We start from the raw sequence: 23,549 nt of genomic DNA on the forward strand, positions 1-23,549 counted from the left end.
AAAAGCACTGTATTTGAGCTCGGGTGGTCATAGGTGTTTGCTGAAAAACGCCAGGGGTTGCCAGCGACCCTCAATGAGTTGTTCCAGGACTCCACCGACTGCCGTGTTGGATGCATCCACTGTGAGGGTGGTAGGGACGTCTGTTCTGGGGTGCACTAGCATCGCGGCGTTTGCCAAGGCTTCTTTGGATTTAATGAAAGCAGCAGCGGACTCCTCGTCCCAGGTAATGTCCTTGCCCTTACCCGACATCGGGGCGAACAGGCATGATTCAGGCAGCTGAAGGGAGGAAGCGGTGGTAGAAATTCACCATACCCACGAATTCTTGAAGGCCTTTGATTGTGTTGGGTCGGGGGAAATGGCGGACCGCGTCTACCTTGGCAGGCAGAGGGGTTGCCCCATCTTTAGTAATCCTGTGGCCCAGGAAGTCGATGGTGTCGAGCCCAAACTGGCATTTGGCCGGGTTGATTGTCAGGCCGTATTCACTCAGTCGGGCGTAGAGTTGACGGAGGTGGGACAGATGCTCCTGACAATTGCTGCTGGCTGTGAGGATGTCGTCCAAGTAGATGAAAGCGAAGTCCAGGTCGCGTCCCACCGCGTCCATTAACCGCTGAAATGTCTGTGCGGCATTCTTTAGGCCGAACGGCATGCGGAGGAACTCGAAAAAGCCGAAAGGGGTGATGAGTGCCGTTTTGGGGACGTCGTCCGGATGCATCGGGATTTGATGGTATCCGCGGATGAGGTCTACCTTGGAGAAGATCCATGCGCCGTGCAGGTTTGCTGCAAAGTCCTGAATGTGCGGCACGGGGTAGCGGTCCGGTGTTGTAGCCTTGTTCAGCCTGCGGTAGTCGCCGCATGGTCTCCAGCCCCCTGTCACTTTGGGCACCAAGTGCACGGGGGAGGCCCATGGGCTGTCGGACCGCCGTATGATCCCCAATTCCTCCATCCTCTTGAACTCTTCCTTCACCAGCCAGAGCTTGTCCGGGGGGGAGCCTTCGTGTGCGGGTGTGGAGGGGTGGTCCTTGTGTCACGATGTGGTGCTGTACGCCGTGTCTGGGCATGGCTGCCGTGAACTGCGGTGCCAGAACCGATGGGAAATCCGCCAGGACTCTGGTGAAGTCATTGTTGGACAGCGTGATGGAGTCTCGGTGTGGGGCCGGCAACTGGGCTTCACCCAGGGAGAACGTCTGAAAGGTTTATGCTTGCTCTGGTGTGAACACTTGGACGTGCCGACCACCTTGTAGCTTCGACAGTGCCAGCGCAACAGGACGTCAGAGGACTGAGAACACCATGGTTTCCAGCTGCATAGCCAGATGACTACTCATCTACTGTACGTTACAGACAGCCTTTCAGAATGATGCTTCCTGCGTGATACGGGTGCTCGTGAGTGTGCTGCCAACATCACCTATTGATGAGAAGACAAAGAGCGATGAACCTTGCTGGAGGCCACCAATGGCAGCAAGATTCAGACTTACAGGACATGACAGATGATGCTCTGCTTTAGTGGGCAACGTTACACATGGAACCTCGTCCTGGCTAAAGAGGCTAGACCTCTGCTTGATGCAGATTTCCCGTGTGCCCAAGGACTGTTAGTGGATCTTAAGAACTTCCAGCTTGTGGATGTCAAGGAATTTGGGTCGTTACCCTGCTCCCCCAGTAAGTTCCTCACAATGACTCTGTCAAGCGCATGCACCACTGCATGTGTGTTTACTCAACTGCTGGGCGAATTCCCAGACCTCACCAAGCCCACATTCTCCACTACAGTCACAAAACACGGGTTCAAGCACCTCATTCCCACAACTAGACCACCATTCCACGCCCACACATGTGGACTAGACCCAGAAAAGCTGATAACCTCAAAGATTGAGTTTGTCAACATGGAGAGACTTGGAATTGTACACCGGCCGAATATCCCTGGGCTCCACCCCTCCATAAGGTCTCTAAGTGCAATGGTGGTTGTCGCCCTTGTGGTGATTACTGATGCCTTAATGAGGCCACCACCCCCAATCGTTACCCAGTCCCCACACCCAAGACTTTTCAGCATGTTTAGCTGGAAAGTTAATTTTTTTCCAGTCGATCTAGTTCGGGGCTACCATCAGGTGCCTGTGTGCTCAGTAGATATTTCCAAAAACACTGTGATAACTCTGTTTGCTTTTCTGAGTTTCTGCACATGCCGTTTGGACTGAAAAATGCGACACAGTGGTTGATGGATTCTGTTTTAAAAGACCTAGATTTTCTTTTTGTTTACCTGGATGATATGCTTGTCGCCAGTGCATCCAAATCCAAGCACGTATCCCATCTCCACACACTTCGAGCGCTTGAGCCAACACGGGTTGATTATTGACCCTGCTAAATGTCAGTCTGGGTTGTCAGCCATTGACTTTCTTGGCCATTGCATCTCTGCAGAGGGTGTGATACCCTTCCCTTCAAAGGTAGTTGCGATTACAGATATCCCACTCCCCCACACTACTAAAAAACTACCAGAGTTTTTAGGCATGGTGAATTTCTATCACCACTTCACTCCACAAGCTGCTGAACTTATGCTCCCCTTATATGATGCGCTTAAAGGCAATTCCTCTGATCACAGGCTTGACCAGGGCATTTGATGATACCAAACAAGCTCTTTCTATCGCAACCTTACTGGCGCACGCACTCCCCAATGCACCCATAGCTATTACTACCGGCACCTCAGACTACGCTGAGGGTGCTGTGCACGAACAGCTGGTCGAAGGCAGTCACAGCTGTCTGCCTTCTTCAGTTGGTAGCTCAGTCCCCCAGAAAGGAAGTTCAGCACATTTGACTGTGAGCTTCTTGGTCTCTATCTGGTTGTCTGCCATTTTCATTTTCTTCTAGAGGGCTGCCATTTCATCAGGTTAGGAAATATTGATACCCAGGAACTTGAAATTGTTCACTCTCTCCACTTCTGATCCTTCTATAAGGACTTGTGTGTCAATACCTCTGAGGACCTAATGTGGTCCCAACATTTTGATGGAGCTATAAAGAAGGCAAGAGTTCGACTCTTTTTCATTAGGATTTTGAGGAAATTTGGTATATTACCAAAAAACATTCGCATATTTCTACAGATGTACCATGGGGAGCTTTCACACTGGCTGCAACTGCCAAAGGGGTTTATGTTTCTGCCAAAGGGGTTAACTTTAATCCCTCTTACAGCATAAATAGCAGATATGATAGGTGGTAAAGAAGGATAATAACCAGAGATCAGTTTTCAATTTCATTTATATTTCCAGTAACAATTTGTTAAAGAAAGAAACCTCTGGCAAAGACAGGGCAAAGTTTATCATTATATGGTAACTGAGGTAACTGAGGAAGTTAAATTGCACCACTTAGAATCCCTCGTAATTTTTGATAAATTACATTTGTGAAATAAGGGAGCACATGTGTACACAACATTAATGGAAATGTACAACTAATTCCTTGAAAGAGTAATGATGTCGAGTTTAGTGTAATTTTCAAAACCAGCACTGAAAGATTCTTGTAAAGATATTGATGGATTTGATCAACGGCTGTTAAATGAAGCTGAGGTGCAGAACAACAATACTAGGTCAGAATAAACATGAAGGACTGAAAATGCTACAGCTATTCCTTCAATCTCAAACTCTGATGAATAATCGTTGGCTTTCCTGACCTGCCTGGATAGATGATCATATCCGTAATGAGATGAGCTGATGGTAGTATTAAATCTCCTTTAGCAAACATAGCAGGCCCTCTTATCCATGTTTAGTACATGCCATGTGTCTGACAGATGCTAATGTAAAGGAAACTGAATTCACATTTGGGCCAGTCAGGCTTTTCCGGTGTCCACTTCCACTGGAGGACATCTCCTGTTACAATAAAACAGGCTTATAGGAGCAGAAACTTAACAAGAGCCATCATTAACCCTATCAGTACTAGTGGTTAGTTTTCCGTAATTTCACCATGCCAAGCTCCTCCAGCTGTGCAAGAAAGGCCTATCCTTTGTCAGAAAGGAACTTGTGCATTATGTTCACAATAATATATTAGTTTCATCTTTTGTATCAATATAGAATATACTTTCTACTGAATAATTTACAACTATCCTGATATTGGCACACTGCTCTTAACCAGTACCTAAACTCATTTAATCCTTTCTTGAGCTTACTGCTACAATAATACTTAGCAGATGTTTAATAGTGATATAGAATTATGAAAGAAAGATAGATTGAGTATTAGACATAAACAGACCTCTAGAAGAGGTAGAGAATGTCAGCTCATCTTATTTATGCCTTTCTACCATCAGGCAGGAGACTCCAATGCATAAAAGCAGGAACGGTCAGGATGGGAAGAAGTTTCTTTGCTCAGGCCATTAGGCTTCTGAACTCCCTGCCACATCACATTCGAAGTGTCACTGGATGATCTGTTCTGTACCTGACAATATTTAATTTATGCATTTTACTTTGTTTAGTTATGTGTAATTATCTGTAGATTTTATCCTGAGTTATTGAGTACTATATGACTGTGCTTTACACCCTACTTCAGAGAAGCATTGTCTCATTTGATGGTATACACATACAGTATACAGTTAAATGACAATAAACTGACTTGATTTGATGTTATATCTTTATTCCAACTTTAATAGATCCCCAATTGAGAAGAAGATATTAATTACAACAATTACATTGCAATTTAAATTTATTGTGGTAAACGATGGCTTTGTTGATATCATATTTTTATATTTACATATTGAAGACTATTTACATCCAGATGCCTTTTCAATTACGGTATAAGGAATCATTTATTCTTTCTTCTTAACTTTATATTCAGACTGTATTTTTAACAGAAGGTTTCAGTTGAAAGTTGGAGAAATAAATTGTAATTAACTTAACATGATAAAAACACCTTCCCATATCTGAATGACTTTATGAAGCTAAACTCTCTTTAGCAAATTAAGACCAAAGAGTCAAGAATTTCATTTCACTCATAGTTCCAAAAGTATAGAAGATTTCAATTGCTGGTAATGAGGGTCCTCTCAATGGGACAGCTGAGAATGAGGAAACCATTTTGAATATTGGTATTTTGATGGGTTTTTATTATTTGCGCTTGAAGTGTCTCATTGTTGTTGATGCATGGCATTCTGTGTTTAATGTGAACAGAGGGCTAGGAACAATGGGTTTCTTACTTTGGACAACCATTGGATTCATATTTTTTTTTACTGAGTTAAGTATTGTATGTAATTAGTTTTGCTACAACAAGTGTATGGGACATTGGAAAAAAGTTGGAATTTCCCCATGGGGATGAATAAAGTATCTATCTATCTATCTATCTATCTATCTAGATATGATCGAATGTTCTTTGTTTCGTGGTACGCCATTCTCTATCTTTGTCAGCCCACACTATCAATTTTTACACCTGCTTTTAATTCTCATCTGTAAAAGGCTCAAAGCCTTTGTAATAAGGGCACAGGAATTGCCTTCAAATTCACAAGGGTTCACTGCCTGTCTCGAAAACCTAGATGAACTGAGTGGTTTGCAGGCCACAGCAGTTATGAGTTAATGACATTGATAGGGACCTAGGATCAAATATAGATCAAAGGTTCATTTATTATCAATATATAACTCTGAAATTATTCTTCTCCAGATAGCCACGAAACCAAGAAAAAGAACAGCAACACGGTCGTCAACCCTGAAATCCCCCTCCCCCACACAAAAAACCAAGAAAGATCAGTTGGAAAACGCAGAATATAAGAAAAATTAAGACTGAAAAAAGGTCCATAGTCCAAGTCCATATTCAAAACATTGAGAACCTGGGTAACAATTCTCCAAACACAGCGGCAGGTTCTTCCCTCTCCATCAGCAGAGCGATCCCACCAGCAATCAAATGGCAGTCTCCCCTCTCCATCAGCAGAGCGATCTCACCAGCAATCAAATGGCAGTCTCCCCTCTCCATCAGCAATCAAAAGGCAGTCTCCCCTCTCCATCAGCAGAGCGATCTCACCTGCGATCAACAGGCAGTCTCCCCTCTCCATCAGCAGAGTGATCCCACCACCCATCAAAAGACAGTCTCCCCTCTCCGGTAGCAGAGCGATCCCACCAGCAATTAAATGGCAGTCTCCCCTCTCCATCAGCAATCAAAAGGTAGTCTCCCCTCTCCATCAGCAGAGCGATCCCACCAGTGATCAAAAGACAGTCTCTCCTTTCCGATAGCAGAGCGATCCCACCAGCGTCATATGGCAGAGAGCCCAGCGCTCACCTTCTGAATTTGCCTGAATATTTGAAGCTCCCTTGGTGCTTTAATCAGTGAACAATGGAAGCTTTAATCAGCAAAATGGAATTAAACATTGGCTCACAATCCACCCGGCAGCTTTCTCAACACGAGATTTGTGCACACTGCCTCTGTCTCCTGGAATTCTTATGGAGACAATAGAGCGGTGAAACAACTAAACCATCTCCAAGCTGCAAATCACAGGCTCTAACAGTTCCAGAATCACATTCAAGATGAAAAACAAATGTAAAAGATATAAAAGAAGTGAAATATATGATTTTATGGTCAATCCAGAAGATGTCGACAGTGGGAGTGATGTACGTAGGCGCCATCTTGATTAGAATGGATACCAACTGTAACTTTTTTCCACTGAAATTTTCTTGCTGATGAGTTTTACCATTTTCCAACAGTTTTATGGATGTCAATTTCTTTTGAAAACAGGTTTATTTAACTAAATTTAAATTTCATAATTGCTTTGGTGGGAATTTTAATCTGGTTCTCTAAATCATTAGTTGAACCTTCATATATCTTCATCAGGAGAAAGACATTTGTTGCCATGCAAAATTAGGAAATTTTCACTCCCAACATTAGAGATACTCTTTTTATATTTAGTATTAAGGTACGGTCTTGCTGAATACCTCTTAAAGATTTGCACTAAATAGTCACCTACTGGCTGAAGACAAGGAATTGGCTGCTGGTAACGAGTGATGTTCCACAAGGGCCAGTGTTAGGTCTACTTTTCACATTATATGTGAATTATCTGGATGACAGAATTGATGGCCTGTGGCCAAGTTTCAGGCTGGTACAAAGATGGGTGGAGAGGAGGGTAGTATTGAGGAGGCAGGGAGTCAGCAGAAGGACTTGGACAGATTAGGAGAATGGGCAAAGTGGTAAGTGGTAATACAGTGTAGGGAAATGCATAGTCATGCACATGATAGGCAGAATAAAAGAACAGACTCCTTCCTAAACAGGGAGTGAATTCAGACATTGGAGGTGTAAAGGAACTTGATAGTCCATGTGCTGGATTCCCAAATGTTAACTTGTAGTTTAAGTCAATAATAAGACAGAAGACAAATGTGATGTTAGCATTCATTTCAAGAGGATTAGAATAGAAGAGCAAAGATGTAATGCTGAGACTTTATAAAGCATTGATCAGATCACACTTGGAGCATTGTGAGCAATTTTTGGCTCCATATATATGAAAAGATGTGGCACTACAGAAGGTCCAGAGGAGGCTTACAAGAAGATCCCGGGAATGAAATGGTAAATTTATGAGGAGTATGGCGGGGGGATCTTATTGAAATTACTGAATATTAAAAGGCCTAGATGGAGTGTAGGGCAGAATGGTAGATTAGCAGTTAGTGTAACGCTGTTACAGTGCTAGCAACCCTGTTCAATTCCACCGCTGGCTGTAAGGAGTCTGTACATTCTCCCCGTCACTGCATGGTTTCCTCTGGGGGCTCCAGTTTCCTCCCACATTCCAAAGATTAGTAGGTTAATTAGTCACATGGATATAATTCGGTGCTCTGGGCTCATTGGGCCAAATGGGCCAGTTTCCCTGCTGCATCTCTACATAAATAAAAGAGAGTAGACATGGAGAGAATGCTTCACAGATTGGGAGAGCTCAGGATCAGAAGGCACAACTGTGGGATTGAAGGATATTCCTTTAGAATAGAGATGAAGAGGAGTTTCTTTAGCCACTAATGACTGGGGAGGGCAAGACATTAGGTATATTTAAAACAGAGACTTTGATGAGTATGAGTGTCAAAGGACAGGGAAGATGGCAGAAGATTCAAGTTGAGAGGAAAAATAAATCAGTCATGATGGAATGATAGAGCAGACTCAGTGGGCCAAATAGCCTAATTCTGCTCTATGCCTTGTGGTCTTACGGTCTACTATTCAATAATTCTTTGTATCCATAAGAAGACAAGGTGGATTATTCTCACCTGATTCCATTCCAATCCATCTGCACAGGGACTGTGGATTATCTGCAATGGCTTTCCCTTTTACTTCTGAAATTCCCAAATGATCTATCCTTGGTTCCTTCCAATTTCCATATGCAATATATCCACTGATGATGTCACCTGTAAGCATGCTAAGTTTTACTTGCCTACTAACAAAATCCAACAGTCCTGTCTATTGACAGAATTCAACAGGTCCTTCTCTCTCTCATTGTTATAAATGTTCAGACCGCTAGTTTAGCCGTGGCTATCCCTTGAGGTTGAGGATGATGGTCTTTGTTCTGTTAATCTATTTATGATGCTAGTTTAGCATCAAGTACTTTAAGAGCAGAAATTTCATGCAGCTAAAAATATTGGGATGATTAAAGCCAATATCTTTAGACTCCAGTGTGAGCTCCATTTCCTTGGACACCAATTTCATCCTTCTATTTAGCTAACATCTAGGGTTGTATATGGCCTTTCTCATCCTTGGCATCCTGACTTTGACCTGAACTTCCAATCTTATGTATGCTCCAAAATTAAGATCACTGTTTACACTTGGTAACATTCCTGATCCCCTCCCTTGTCTCGGCTCATCTACAAGTTTAATACTCATTCTTGCTTATAATGTTTCCAAAATCTCATCCAAACTTCCACCGTTTAGGTTTTAACATGTACTTAAAATGAATTCTGCTTAGACGAAATACCAATTTTACCATTTTCATCTCCCTCTATGGCCTCTATTTCTATTACATTATGTGATTCTATGAATCTCCTGAAGCTGTTTGCTCTTTCAGTTCTGGTCTTTTGCATGTTAGTTACTCCACCATTAGCAGACAGCTTCCAGGGTTCTTGGGTCTGGAGTTTACTCCATAAATCTTTCTCCTTATCTACCCCTTCCGCCTGAAGCACTTCTTAAAATCAATTCTGTTGCTCAACCTTTTGATTCTCTGCCAAGTTTGATTCTCCGGTTCTGTGGATTAGTATGAAGTTTTGCTTTTCCACACTTCAGAAAGATTTACACTGTTAAAGATTGTATGAAGAGTGAGAGGTTAATTGATTGAAACCTACCAAATTCCTAAAGGGTTTAACAGCCAGAAAGATGCTTCCCCTGGATATGGTATATGAAACTAGGGACATGGTCTTAAAATAAGGTTGGTCCACTTTGGACTGAAATTTCTTCACCCAAGGATGCTAAATCTTTAGAATTCTGAAACTCAGAGGGTTGTGAAAAATCAGGAATTGATTGTCTTCAAAAGAGAAAATTATAGATTTCTGGTTATTAAGGGTATCAATGAAATGGAGATAGTACCGGAAAATGGAACTGAAGGATAAGACCGGCCACAATCATAATGAATGGTGGAGCAGGTTTAGTGGACTACACTTGCTCATAATTCTTATGTTCGTATGTTCTACTATACAGTAGATGCCAGTTATTTTTCCGGATATAAGCTAGAGGATGTCATGTCACCAATTGTTACTGCATCAAGTTGGATGCCTTGTATTCTCAAAGCAATAATTTATATTTACATACACACGTGACTCTGGAGAGCATGATAGGAAAAGTTGAGAAAGAAAATAATTGTGTATGCATGCATTTGATATAAATAAGTTAACTTTGCTCACTAATGTATTATCCAGTGCTAAAACTTCAAATGAATGTTTATTTAATAAACATAAATTTTCACTTGCGACATCATGAAGTGTGTTTGGAATGACAAGTTAGCATTATATCTCTGCTACATCCTATAATACTGAGAGTAACAAAAGAGGGTCTCCAAGGATTGCATTAACACCAAGTTTCAACTTAGTATATGTTACTGATTATTTTATTCCAACATAATAATTACAGGTTATAAATTGAATCCAATCAAAAGAAATTATGATTCATAACAGTTCAATTAAACCATTGTAATATTTGTTAAACGCGCAGTTCTGGAACAAACACTTTAAAATGGCATTAATTTAGCAGTGAGCAGAGTAAAATGTCAACCAGTCAATTTCTCCATTGTTAAAAGGAAATATAGGAGAACTCTTTCCATGCCATAACAAAAAAAAACTGCTGTTGGAACTCAACGAGTAAGGCATCATTTGTGGAGGGAATGGACAGTCGGCATTTCAGATTCCAGATAAATGATCTTGTTCAGAAATGTTGATTATTGACCATTTCCCATCCCAGGTTATGCCTGACTTGATAAGTTCCTCCAGCAGTTCCTCCAGCAAAGCATTACGCTAACCTCTACTTGTAGTCTCTTGTGTCTCCTCATAAGATGCCACAGCCAAAAACATTTGGTTTTATCTCCGGGTCATTTCTAAAAAGAACTTCACAGACAGAAAGTGAGCTGTGCATGCATTTAAATGTGACTTTAGGGATTGTTTCATTCCAAGGTCAGAAAGTGGTGTTAATGAGGTACAATGTAAATGTCTGATGCAAATTCAGCATTGGAATTAATCCAACATGGTTAGAAGCCCAAACCTGCTTCACATACTTTCTTTAACTGAAAGCAGTGAACTGTTAGTATTAAGTAACCACTAGGAGTTCAGCAGCTCTTTCAAGTCGCGAAGATTGTAGAGAATTATTAAAAACATGAATAGGGCTGTTTGAACTGTCACTGGGATACAGTTTGGAGGAGTGTGACTGGTCAGAAGACAAAGAAGACCAAATCTGAGGAGTTTTTTTTAAATGGAAGAACCAGGAACAGCAGTTATCCTGCCCTTAACATAATCCACTGAAAAAGAGTTTTCTGTATTTTGAAGCCAGTCATGGACAGTCTCCTCAAGTATTATTGGTTTTTCCACTTAGAGCTGAGACTCTGTAGGCAAGAGTGATATTATTTGCAATTACAGTTAGGAATCTGTCTATGAAATGTAACTCTGATTGCCATCTGTAATGAATTTGCCTTCCACATTAAGAAATAACAGGGGTTATACCTCCAGTGGGAAAAGTGTAACAAGACCATTCTAGGCACTTTGGTAACAGTGCACTGCCATCTAATAATTGCCACAATATATGTATACAATACTTTTTGGGTAAAAATCATTACAAGATGCCATACTGGAGCATTTTTTGACACCAAATAAGGAGATATTAGATTAAGAAAGGCTTAGTCAAAGAGAAAGAATACCTAAAAAAGGTGAAAAATATAGAAAGGAAGAGAGATTTAGAGAGGCAAGTCCCAAACTTGGGGCTTTGGCTTCACTTCCCACTGAATTGTGAACCTAATTATCTGTGGTGTATTTGGTTTCTTAAAGCTTCTTCTAAGCACATAAATACTTCTCTGCACATTACATGAATGGCTGGTTGAAAAGTTCTTTAGAAAATGAACAAACAGTAAGTAGAAAAGTAAATGATAGTGAAAGAGTTAAGGTTATGTTGATGCGGGTGACAGTTCAGATATCAGATCTTAGCCATCGGACTATACATAGGCAGCACAAATGTGATAATATATCATCTTCTGAACATCTGCATTTTGAATAATTACCAGACATACTGTGTACAACAGGAAAAAGGGCATCTATTCTCAAAACCATTATTCACTTCTGGTGAAAAAAATAAGCTGATTGTATTCGAAAAGTTAATAGGTTGAATATTTGAAATTCTTTTCCTGATTTGGACTCCATACTAAATATTATCTAGTAATGTGGGCTGTAACACTGGTGTGTCTTTACTCTGTCCAGCCACTCAGTTACTGGCTAAGGTAATGATGCAAATCTAACATAGCCAAACTCAAACTATAAATTTCAGGGTACAGCTTATAAAACTAATTACAGAAAATCAATTCAAATGGTGTCCAAAATCTAAGAGGATGAGACAGTGCAACTTTAGAAGGGGGTAATCTCTTATCTCTTGAGTCACAGAGGATTACAGAACAAAATCAGGCCTTTCAGCCCATTCAGACCATGCCAAACCTTTATTCTGCCTAGTCCCATCAACTCACACATGGAACACAGTCCTTCATACCCTTCCGACCCATGCACTTATCCAAGTTTCTCTCAAATGTTGAAATCAAACTCCCATCTACCACTTCTACTGGCAGCTCCTTCCATACTTACACCATCCTGAGTGATGAAGTTCCCCTCAGACTCCCTTAACTATTTCACCTTTCACCCTTAACCTATTACCTCTAGTTCTAATCTCACCCAATCGCTTTTTGTTGCTTCTTTTCATCAGCATATATTTCAAAATCTTTTTGCATCCTTGATATTTGTGTTCCAACTGAATAAAATAAACAAACTAGAAAATAAACAGACTTATTACAGAACATCGTGGTTCCTTTCCTGATAATAAAAGTACAAACCCCATTTCCAGAAAAGTTGGGATATTTTCCAAAATGCAATAAAAACAAAAATCTGTGATATGATAATTCACGTGAACCCTTATTTAACTGACAAAAGTACAAAGAAAAGATTTTCAATAGTTTTACTGACCAACTTAATTGTATTTTGTAAATATACACAAATTTAGAATTTGATGGCTGCAACACACTCAACAAAAGTTGGGACGGAGTTAAAATAAGATTGAAAAGTGCACAGAATATTCAAGTAACACCAGTTTGGAAGACTCCACATTAAGCAGGCTAATTGGTAGCAGGTGAGGTATCATGACTAGGTATAAAAGTAGCGTCCATCAAAGGCTCAGTCTTTGCAAGCAAGGATGGGTCATGGCTCACCCCTTTGTGCCAAAATTTGTGAGAGAATTGGCAGTCAGTTCAAAAGGAACATTTCCCAACACAAGATTGCAGAGAATTTAGGTCTTTCAACATCTACAGTACATAATATTGTGAAAAGATTCAGAGAATTCAGAGACATCTCAATGCGTAAAGGGCAAGGTCGGAAACCACTGTTGAATGCACGTGATCTTCGAGCCCTAAGGTGACACTGCCTAAGAAACCGTCATGCTACTGTGAAAATGATAGCCACCTGGGCTCGGGAGTACTTCAGAAAACCATTGTCGCTTAACACAGTCCGTCGCTGCATCCAGAAATGCAACTTGAAACTGTATTACACAAGGGGGAAGCCATACATCAACTCTATGCAGAAACGCCGGCGAGTTCTCTGGGCCCGATGGACCGAAAGACTGTGGAATTGTGTGCTGTGGTCAGATTTGTCCACATTTCAGCTAGTTTTCGGAAAAACGGGTGTCGAGTTCTCCGTGCTAAAGATTAAAATGATCCTGATTGTTATCAGCGAAAGGTGCAAAATCCAGCATCTGTGATGGTATGGGGGTGCATCAGTGCCCACGGCATGAGTGAGTTGCATGTATGTGAAGGTACCATTGACTCTGAGGCGTATATTAGGATTTTAGAGAGACATATGTTGCCATCAAGGCGACGTCTCTTCCTGGGACGTCCATACTTATTTCAGCAGGACAATGCCAGACCACATTCTGCACGGGCTACAACAGCGTGGCTTTGTAGACACAGAGTGTGTGTGCTTGACTGGCCTGCTGCCAGTCCAAATCCATCTCCTATTGAAAATGTATGGCGCATCATGAAGAGGAGAATCAGACAACGGAGACCACGGACTGTTGAGCAGCTGAAGTCTTATATCAAGCAAGAATGGACAAAATTTCCAATTACAAATCTACTACAATTAGTATCCTCAGTTCCAAAATGATTAAAACGTGTTATTAAAAGGAAAGATGATGTAACACAATGGTAAACATGCCTCTGTCCCAACTTTTGTTGAGTGTGTTGCAGCCATCAAATTCTAAATTTGTGTATATTTACAAAATACAATTAAGTTGGTCAGTAAAACTATTGAAAATCTTTTCTTTGTACTTTTGTCAGTTAAATAAAGGTTCACGTGAATTAACATATCACAGATTTTTGTTTTTATTGCATTTTGGAAAATATCCCAACTTTTCTGGAAATGGGGTTTGTAAATAAATGGTATCATAACAAAACTTCTAGCACAACCTGTGGAACAGCAAAGACAGCTGAAGGAACCAAAAGAGAACAAGATATAAAGAATTGACTATTACCATCAAAAAACAAAGTGCAAGTGAGGTTTAAGCAATGCAAAAGAGTTGCACTTTTCAGTTCTTTTCTGAAAGCATAAAATGAATGAATGCTTTAGTTAGCACTTGGTGCAGAAATGATTAATTAGCAGACTGGTTTGCGTTCAACCAATGAAGAATAATCATGCTTCTATACCCCTAATTTTTCATCTATTTATGATAAACGGCAAAGTAAAATAAACAAATACTCAGTGGCTTTGATATTCGGTACCTCTTAAACCTGATAAAGTGACCAAGTGTATGCCTGAGATCGTTTGTGGTCTTTTGCTACTGTAACCCGAGGTTCAACATGCTGTGTGTTCAGAAATGTGCATCTGCATATCACTGTTGTAATGTTTGGTTATTTCAAAGTAAATTCAAAGTTGAATGTAAATTTATTATCTGGACATCAAAGATTTTATTCCTGAATACTTTTGGGTGTATCTTATGGATTTTGGGCTGCTGATCATGAAAATAACCATGAAATTCCCCTATCACACACCATGTTATTTCAATTCAAAGGTTCATTTATTATCAAAGTACGTATACTCAGAGACACGAAACAAAGAAAACCACAGACGTTGTTCAAAGAGAAACAGCAAGCCCACCCTTACGCACGCACGCACGCACGCACGCACGCACGCACACACACACACACACACACACACACACACACACACACACACACACACACACACACACACACACACACACACACACACACACACACACACTCATCAAACCCGCAAACCCTTCTCCCCTGCACAAAAACACACAGCAAGAACATCAGCCGCCAAATCAATCCTGCCACATACAAAAATGCAACAAGAACATTGAACCCAAACCCCACCCCCCCCCACCTACCCAAAATAATTCAAATCAGACTAACCGATGCTAAGATTAAGAAAAGCATTTTTGATCCACAAATCAAACAGGTCATCAATGACAGGCAATTTGAAGAATTTCTAGTGGGACCAGAGAAAATCGCATGGAAGACATTCAAGGATGTTAAAATTTTTCTTGGCAACGATAGAGCACCAAACTGGTGTAGCTGGTTAACAACATATTTCAAGCATACAAAACTATGAAGTGAAACATGTTACTGAAGCTTCACATTCTGCATTCCCATTTAAACAGAAATCCCTGCAAATCTTGGTGCTGTTAGTGGCGAACATGGTGAAAGGTTTTACCAGGACGTTGCCGTCATGGAGAGATGGTATCAGGGAAATTGAAATCCATCAATGCTGGCTGATTATTGTTGGCCACTTAAGCAAGAAGCCTCAGACACAGAGTATAAATGAAAATCATCAACAAAACATTGTTAGCTTTGTTGAACTATTGCAAAGCATTAGCACACTTATGCAATTAAACACATTATATTCAATAAAGGTTCATTTCTTGTTTCTTCAAATTCCTACATGATACAAGTAGTCTGAAATTATATTTGTGTTCAGCTTCAAACAGTCTATCATAACCAAGAAGATTTCTGAGGAAGCAACACTTCCAAAAAAATTTGTTGTTGAGTATTTTCAAAGTACATATACGTCACCATATACAACCCTGAGATTTGTTTTCTTGGGGGTATACTCAATAAACCAATAACCATAATAGAATCAACGCGCCCAACAGAGTGGACAACCAGTGTGTGCAAAAGACAACAGCTGTGCAAATACAGAAGAAAAAAGAAATAATAATAAAAAATCAATCTGTAATAAATATCAAGGACCTGAGCTGAAGAATCCATGAAAGTGAGTCTATAGGTTGTGAGAACAATTCAGTGATGGGGCAAGTGAAGTTGAGTGAAATTATCCCGTTTGGTTTAAGAGCATGATGGTTAAGGGATAATAACCGTTCTTGAACCTGTTAACTCCTGTACCTTTCTGATGGCAGCAGCAAGAAGAGAGCATGAGCTGGGTGGAGCTGCTTTCCTGAGACAACTCTCTGTGTAGATGTATTCAGTGGTGGGGAGGGCATTAACGATGATGAACTGGGCTATACTACTTTATGTAGGATTTTCCGTTCAAGGACATTGGTATTTCCGTGCCAGTCAATATACTCTCCACTATACATCTATAGAAGTTTGTCAAAGTTTTAGTTACTCTTGCTTCCTGTCAGCTTGAATAAGTGTAGCCATTCTTCTCTGACCACTCTCATGAACAAGGTATTTTTGTCCACAGAACTGCCACTCACTGGATGTTCCTTTTGCTTTTTGCACCATTTTCTGTAAACTCAAGAGACGTTGTGCGTGAAAATCACTGGGGATTGGTAGTTCCTGAGATAGTCAAGCTACACTGTCTAGCACTGACAACCATTCCACTGGCAGAGTTATTTAGATCACATTTCTTCCCCAATCGGACACTTCATCTGAACAAATGAACCTCTTTACTACTTCCGCATGCTTTTATGCATTCAGTCGTTGCCACAAGATTGGCTGATTAGCTATTTTCATTACCGAGCAGGTCAGAGGTATTACTAATAAAGTGGCCACTGACTATAGTTCCATGTTATTTCAATCTTATTCAGAGCCTGCTTGATCAGGGAAATAGCTGATCACAACACATGGAATAAAGAGCATGCATAGTAATTGAGTTGACAAAGAAATGGGGAAAGTGTAGTTGGTTCCCATGCAATGAAGTATACGAATGATCTTCAATATTTATGAACATGATGATGATTGTCTGATGAAATAATGCAGAGTCTTCATATGCTCCCCTTGCATGCTTTCCATCCGTGCTGAGCTGAGCATTGAGCTAGCAACTCGGCCTCGTAAAAACAAGACGCCGTACGCAACGGTGTCCCAATGACTCCACTCGGAGTTAAGGACTTTCTTCTTCTATCTCACATGCTCAGCTACATGCCCTTGTATAGTTGTTCTGCCTGTTCCATTATTAGGTTCATTGACAGGGAAATTTGAGACAGAGGTGCAAAAGTAACAACTTTGATAACTTTGAAGGTCGGAGTTGTGGGATGTACTTCCATCCAGCTATACAGAACGGTAGCGTAGTGGTTAGTGCAATGCTTTATTGCAGCCATCTGTAAGATTGGGGTTCAATTCCTGCCACTGTCTATAAGAAGTTTGCATGTTCTTGTGATCTTGTGAGTTTTGTCCAGGTGCTCTGGTTTCCTCCCACATTCCAAAAACGTATGGTTAGGGTTACTGATTTGTGGGTTGCTATGTAGGCACTGGAAGCATGGTGACACATGAAGGTTGCCCAGCACAATCCTCGTTGATTTGATTTGATGCATTTTACTATATGTTTCAATGTACCTGTGCCAATTTAAACTAACCTTAATCCTAAAAACTGTTCCTTAGGTTTGATGTTGCCTTAACCCACATCTCCTCCGTTTCCCAGATGTCTGTGCTCATTTCGTCTTCCCACTGCAATAACAGTGATAGTTACTCTTGTCCTTACCTACCACCCATGAGCCTCCACATCCAACACATCACCCTCCATGACTTCTGCCATCTCCAAAGAGATCCTACCACAAAATGTAACTCCCTCCGCTCTCTGCTTTCCACAAGGATCACTCTCTCCATGACTCCCTTGTCCATTTGTCCCTCTCCACTCATCTCCCTCTGAGCATTTAAGCAGCCAAAGGACTACTCCTGCGTAGTCACCTCCTCCATCACCTCCAGTCAGGGCCCTAAACAGCCCTTCCAGGTGAGGCAACACTTCATCTGCAAATCTGCTGGGTCATCGATTGAGTCCGGTGAACATGATGCGACCTCTACTACATTGGTGAGACCCCAACATAAGCTGAGGGACCGCTTCGTTGAACACCTCCAGTCCAAAAGCAGAACTTCCTGGTAGCCAAACTTTAAATTCCAGTTCCTATTCGGTCCCCCTCCCCTCTTCATCTATTCCCTACTCTGGCCGCTACCTCTTCTCATCCGCCTATCACCTTCCCCGTTGCCCCTCCGCCTTCCCTTTCTCTTATGGTCCACTCTCCTCTCTTATCAGATTTCTTCGTCTCCAGCCCTTTACCTTTCCTATGCACTTGGTTTCACCTATCACCTTCCAGCTATCCTTGTTCCCTCCCCTGCCTGTTCTGGCATCTTCCCATTTCCTTTTCAATCCCGATGAAGGGTCTTGGCCCGAAACATTCACTCCCATGGATGCTGCCTAACCTGCTGAGTTCCTCCAGCATTTTGTGTATACTGCTTTGGATTTCCAACATCTACAGAATTTCATATTTTTAGTATAAGGAGGCAGTAATGTCTATATTGTGCTTCGATTAATGCTATGTCAGAGATGTCAAAAGTTAAACTGTGCAGGCCAGTTTAGAGTCACACACAGACTAATCTTCATTTTGCATTGCAGCCGTATAATTAAAGCAGCCTGCTCTCTGTCTGGGCAGCATACACACATTGATCCAATAGCTGACCCAGGCATTCTTCCAATGAAAGATCTTGTAGTTCATGATGGAAATTAATTTCTATGCTGGAACCTATAATATTGCATGGGTGCTTGTGACATTAGCCTGCATTTTTGGGATTCCTGTTGTGTGTAAAAATTGCAATTACACGGGAGGTGAAATAAAGGTTCAGAGAAATCTTGGTACAGTTCTCACCATGAATGGACAGGATATTGATAGAAGAGCAGGACACAGAAAAGAGAAGTTGTACTCTCAGTCAAATCCATGTTTTTCTGGGTGCTCATGTCTTTGGAAAGCCCAGCCATCAATCTGAAGGGAAACGGAAGGCCAGGATGCTCCTTCCATTCAGCTGTGCTTGCTGTAGTCATTTCCCACTCCTCCCACTCCAGTGAAAGCCAGGAAATTACCTTTCCTCCTCAACGTCTTTCACCCAGCTTTTGCTTAGAAAAAAATTACCATTCTCAGGAAGCAAGTATTGCATAAAACCTACTGAACCAACTAAGTCACGACCCCGGCTGTTTTTTTAATATGCCCAAAACTGGAAAATAAAGAACTAACTGCAATGGTTAGTGATAGTGGAAGGTGAGCAGTGGCCTTTTGTATATACTGTCCATTGCATTCAGTAGAGAAGAAAGTAAGAATTTTACTCTATTTTGTTACTTCATTCACAAAGATGATGGGAAGTTACCTAGTGGAGCTCATGGAATTAATTACTACATCCTTTGGACTTTCGATTAAACAATAAAGTGCTGGAAAGAATAAATTTCAGAAAAGGGTGTGCATTACATCAGGTAATATGGGATCTGTAGAATTCAATTTACTTCTTGCTATGAAATAAATGATCACTCCTTCCTCACTATTCAATTTTCCACAAGACCTTACAAACCAATCTTGGATTACTTTCATCACAAAAACTGCAGCAGTTCAAGAAGTCAATGCCATTTTCCTAGGGTCGATTATTTATTTATTTATACACATACTGTATGTATGTATTTAAGAGATACAGTATGGAACAGGGTCTTCTGGCCCAACCAGCTGCCCAGCAACCCACTACTTTAACACCAGCCTAATCACAGGACAATTTACAATTACCAATTCATCTACTATCTGGTACATCTTTGAACTACGGGAGGAAATGGAGGATTGGAGCAAACCCATGTATTCACAGGGAGAAGATACAAATTCCTTACAGACGGCACAGGAATTGAACTCTGAATTCTGATGCTCTGAGCTGTAATAATATTGTGTTAACCACCATACCACCATGGTGCCTTTGATAGGTGCATATTAATTGTTGGAGTTGATAGCAAGTACATATCCCATTAAAGATTTGTACTATATTAGTTCAGTATTGTGTACAAAACATACAAGACCGTAAGACCATTGGACAGAGGAGCAGAATTAAGCCATTCAGCCCATCAAGTCTGCTCTGCCATTCCATCATGCCTGATCCTGGATCAACTTTGGCCTTAAACATACCCACAGACATACCCACAGTCTGTGGCAGAGCATTCTACAGATTTACTATTCTCTGGCTAAAAAAAGTCCTCCTTACCTCTGTTCTAAAGGGTTGCCCCTCAGTTGTGAGGCTGTGTCCTCTAGTTCTGGATAACCCCACCATAGGAAACACCTTCACTACCTCCACCCTATCTAGTCTTTTCAACATTCAGTAGGTTTCAATGAGATCCCCCCACATTCTTCTAAATTCCAGTTCATCTGCCATTTTTTGTCCCCCATTACTATCTCACCAGTGTCATTTTCCAGTGGTCCAATATCAACTCTCACCTCCCTTTTACTCTTTATATAACTGAAAATACTTCTGGTATGTTGCTTTATATTATTGGCAGTCTGCGCTCATCTTTTCTCTTCTTATAGCTTTTTTAGTTGCCCTTTGTTGGATTTTTAAAACTTCCCAATCATCCAACTTCCCATTCTCTTTTAGAAACATAGAAAACTTACAGCACAATACAGGCTTTTTGGCCCACAAAGTTGTGCCAAACATGTCCCTACCTTAGAAATTACTAGGCTCACCCATAGCCCTCTATTTTTCTAAGCTCCATGTACCTATCCAAAAGTCTCTTAAAAGACCCTTATATGACTACCTTGTATGTCCTTTTCTTGGCTTTTATGTAGCCCTTAACTTCCCTTGTCAGCCGCTGTTGCCTACTCCTGCCATTTGAAAACTTTTTCCTGTGTGGGACATATCTATCCTGCGACTTGTGAACTATTCCCAGAAACTTCAGCCATCTCTGCTTTGCTATCATCCCCGCCTTTTAAGGTCATGTGCCATCGTTGCCTTTCACCAGGTGCTTCTAGTACTTCTAAGTCAATAGGAAATATATATCAGGACATTAATGCAGAGTTGTGCAGTGACTTTGAACTGAATCATCCTTTCACTTTTAATCATAATCTAATTACAGCAGTGAAATCTCACCAACCTTATGCCTAATTGTCTGCAGACAACTTCAGCATCTGCCTCATCCCAGTGGTCATCACACACAGTTCCCCATTGCCCAGAACGGTAGACTTCCACCCGGCCTTCATATTCGGAGCTGCCACCAACCAGTCGGATTGGAACAAATACAGCTGCTAAAGTTAAACCAAAAGATGTTTTGTTAATAAATAATCTATTAACATTTATAAATTTAAAAAAATCTTTCTGTTTCTGAGATGTACCTTCACAGGCAAACAAATTGGTGTAAGGTACTTTAACATGGTTTAACTGTCTGTACTAAGTAAATGAATTAATTTTCCCACTGTAAAGTCCATAGCTGCATGAAGCTTAGCTTTTCAAAGATTTTTCATTAACTTTTCATTTATTTGGTAGCAACTTTCTGTAAGTAAGCAAACAATGAACACTGAAGTCAGCCAACAACACACACAAAATGCTGGTGGAACACAGCAGGCCAGGCAGCGTCTACAGGGAGAAGCGCTGTCGATGTTTCGGGCTGAGACCCTTCGTCAGGACTCATCTTTGTCAGTCAGTTCGTCAGTCCTGATGAAGGGTCTCGGCTCGAAACGTCAACAGCACTTCTCCCTATAGATGCTGCCTGGCCTGCTGTGTTCCACCAGCATTTTGTGTGTGTTGTTGTTTGAATTTCCAGCATCTGCAGATTTCCTCGGGTTTGCTCTTTAAATTCTACTGAAGTCAGCCTGTTGCTTATGAGAGCTAAATTAACGTTTAATTGTAAAGTGGGTGAGCAGAGCAGACTCTTGCTGTTCAGGGGAAAATGCTTAGTAATTTGATTGGATATACAGTGGACTCCGATTAATGGCGATACATCCGGACTAGTCCATTTTGTCCCAGTTATGCTGCAGCTTTAATTAGCCGAAGTTTCATGGAAATCGTTAAAAAGGTATAAAAAGGACTAACTACCATTTAACTGAGTGAAAAGATTACGCATGTAAATGAGATACAGAACAAATTAGAACATTACCAATACTACTACAGTACTACAAAACTGTATATTAGTTCCTAATAGTTATCAATGAAGGAATTCATCCAGTGTACACAAAGAACAAAATCAGCACATACACTTAGTGCAGATGGTGGACTGCCTTCATGCAATGCTATCAACCATTGCATCCTCCAAATCTTTATTTTCATTGTAACATTCAAGATGACCGTCGATATCTTCAAATTCTTCATAGGTCCTAACTTGTTCAAGTAGTGAAACCATTACATTTTCACTCCCAGCCATTTCCCAGCCTGAATGCTCAAAACTGCCAGTGAGTAAAACAATTTTAAATCAGCTTACTGCTTATTTCTTGCCAACTATTAGTGGCAAAAATCACAAACACATGCAACTGACACTATTTAACTGTTCACTCTAAGCACAGTTAGCTTCTAAAAACCACACAAGTGCACGTGACTGCCTCTAGCTAGACAATGTTCAATAGACAATATAGACAATAGACAATAGGTGCAGGAGTAGGCCATTTGGCCCTTCGTGCCAGCACCGCCATTCAGTGTGATCATGGCTGATCATCCACAATCAGTACCCCGTTCCTGACTTCTCCCCATATCCCTTGACTCTGCTATCTCTAAGAGCTCTATCTAACACTTTCTTGAAAGCATCCAGAGAATTGGTCTCCACTGCCTTCTGAGGCAGAGCATTCCATAGATTCAACAGTTCGGCAACAGTCTCCCGCACCAATTAAGCAGCATCATGTCCCAAATAAACAAAGGGAATCCTGGCAATCTTCTTGACTAGTTTTAATTAGTTTGGGACAACTTTAAGTGTTGTCCTAAATAAGTGGCTGGTGCAATTATCTGATGGCCCAATTAATCAGAATCCACTGTAATGGAAATGTGTTCTAATTCCCAGCAATGTCATCAATGAGTAATTGGATATAAAAAGATGCTGAGATCATTTTGATCTTGTCTATATTTTGGCCACTTAAGTATTAGAGCATAGGGTGGTATTTTTCTGAAAATTTATTGGAACTGATCATTAAGTGAGCTCACAAATACTGTACTTGCTTACCTTTGGGAGGGTAACAAGTAGCCACAGCCACCCGTTTGTAGAGGCAGTTGCCGTGCTTCCTGGTCTCCTTTGAACACTCAAATATACTGTGTTCATCACCCCGGCACTGGATGTTACTCCAGTGAATGGGAGCCATTGCCAAGCCAGAAAGGATGATCTGACTGGCTTTGCCACTTTGACTGAACAGAATGAAAAGATACAAAGTTATTGACATGTGAACAACCATTCAAATAACATCACCTAAATAGATTAGTGCATACTATCAGTGTGGCTTTAATAAGGAGTCTGAATTTGCATACAAGTTTCAAACTGTCTAACTCAATAAACTTTGGAGCATTATTCCCAAATTCCATGGTTCATTTGGTATGAGAAAGCTCTAACAGGCTTAGTCATCACAGTCCAAATATACCTTACCTTCAGAAGAAAAGGAGTTGCAAAAGGCTTTTACAAAAGAAGAACTGATGCACCAACCAGCCCATCAAAAAAAAGTGGACCCATCACTCACATCAATCA

At 40.9% G+C, this 23,549-nt stretch overlaps 1 protein-coding gene across 1 annotated transcript in view; it reads right to left on the bottom strand.

The window, feature by feature from the left end:
- Positions 1-23,549, bottom strand: part of prss12 (serine protease 12) — a 144,075-nt gene that overhangs the window by 97,852 nt on the left and 22,674 nt on the right. The window contains exons 3-4 of the mRNA XM_073065160.1: positions 23,037-23,215; positions 20,988-21,138 (exon numbers count right to left, since the gene is read on the bottom strand). Coding sequence (XP_072921261.1) covers positions 20,988-21,138; positions 23,037-23,215 — 330 coding nt within the window. The remainder of the gene's footprint in view (positions 1-20,987; positions 21,139-23,036; positions 23,216-23,549) is intronic.

The sequence above is a fragment of the Hemitrygon akajei genome, chromosome 13, assembly GCF_048418815.1.
Source record: "Hemitrygon akajei chromosome 13, sHemAka1.3, whole genome shotgun sequence".
In the NCBI taxonomy this organism is placed as follows: Eukaryota; Metazoa; Chordata; class Chondrichthyes; order Myliobatiformes; family Dasyatidae; genus Hemitrygon; species Hemitrygon akajei.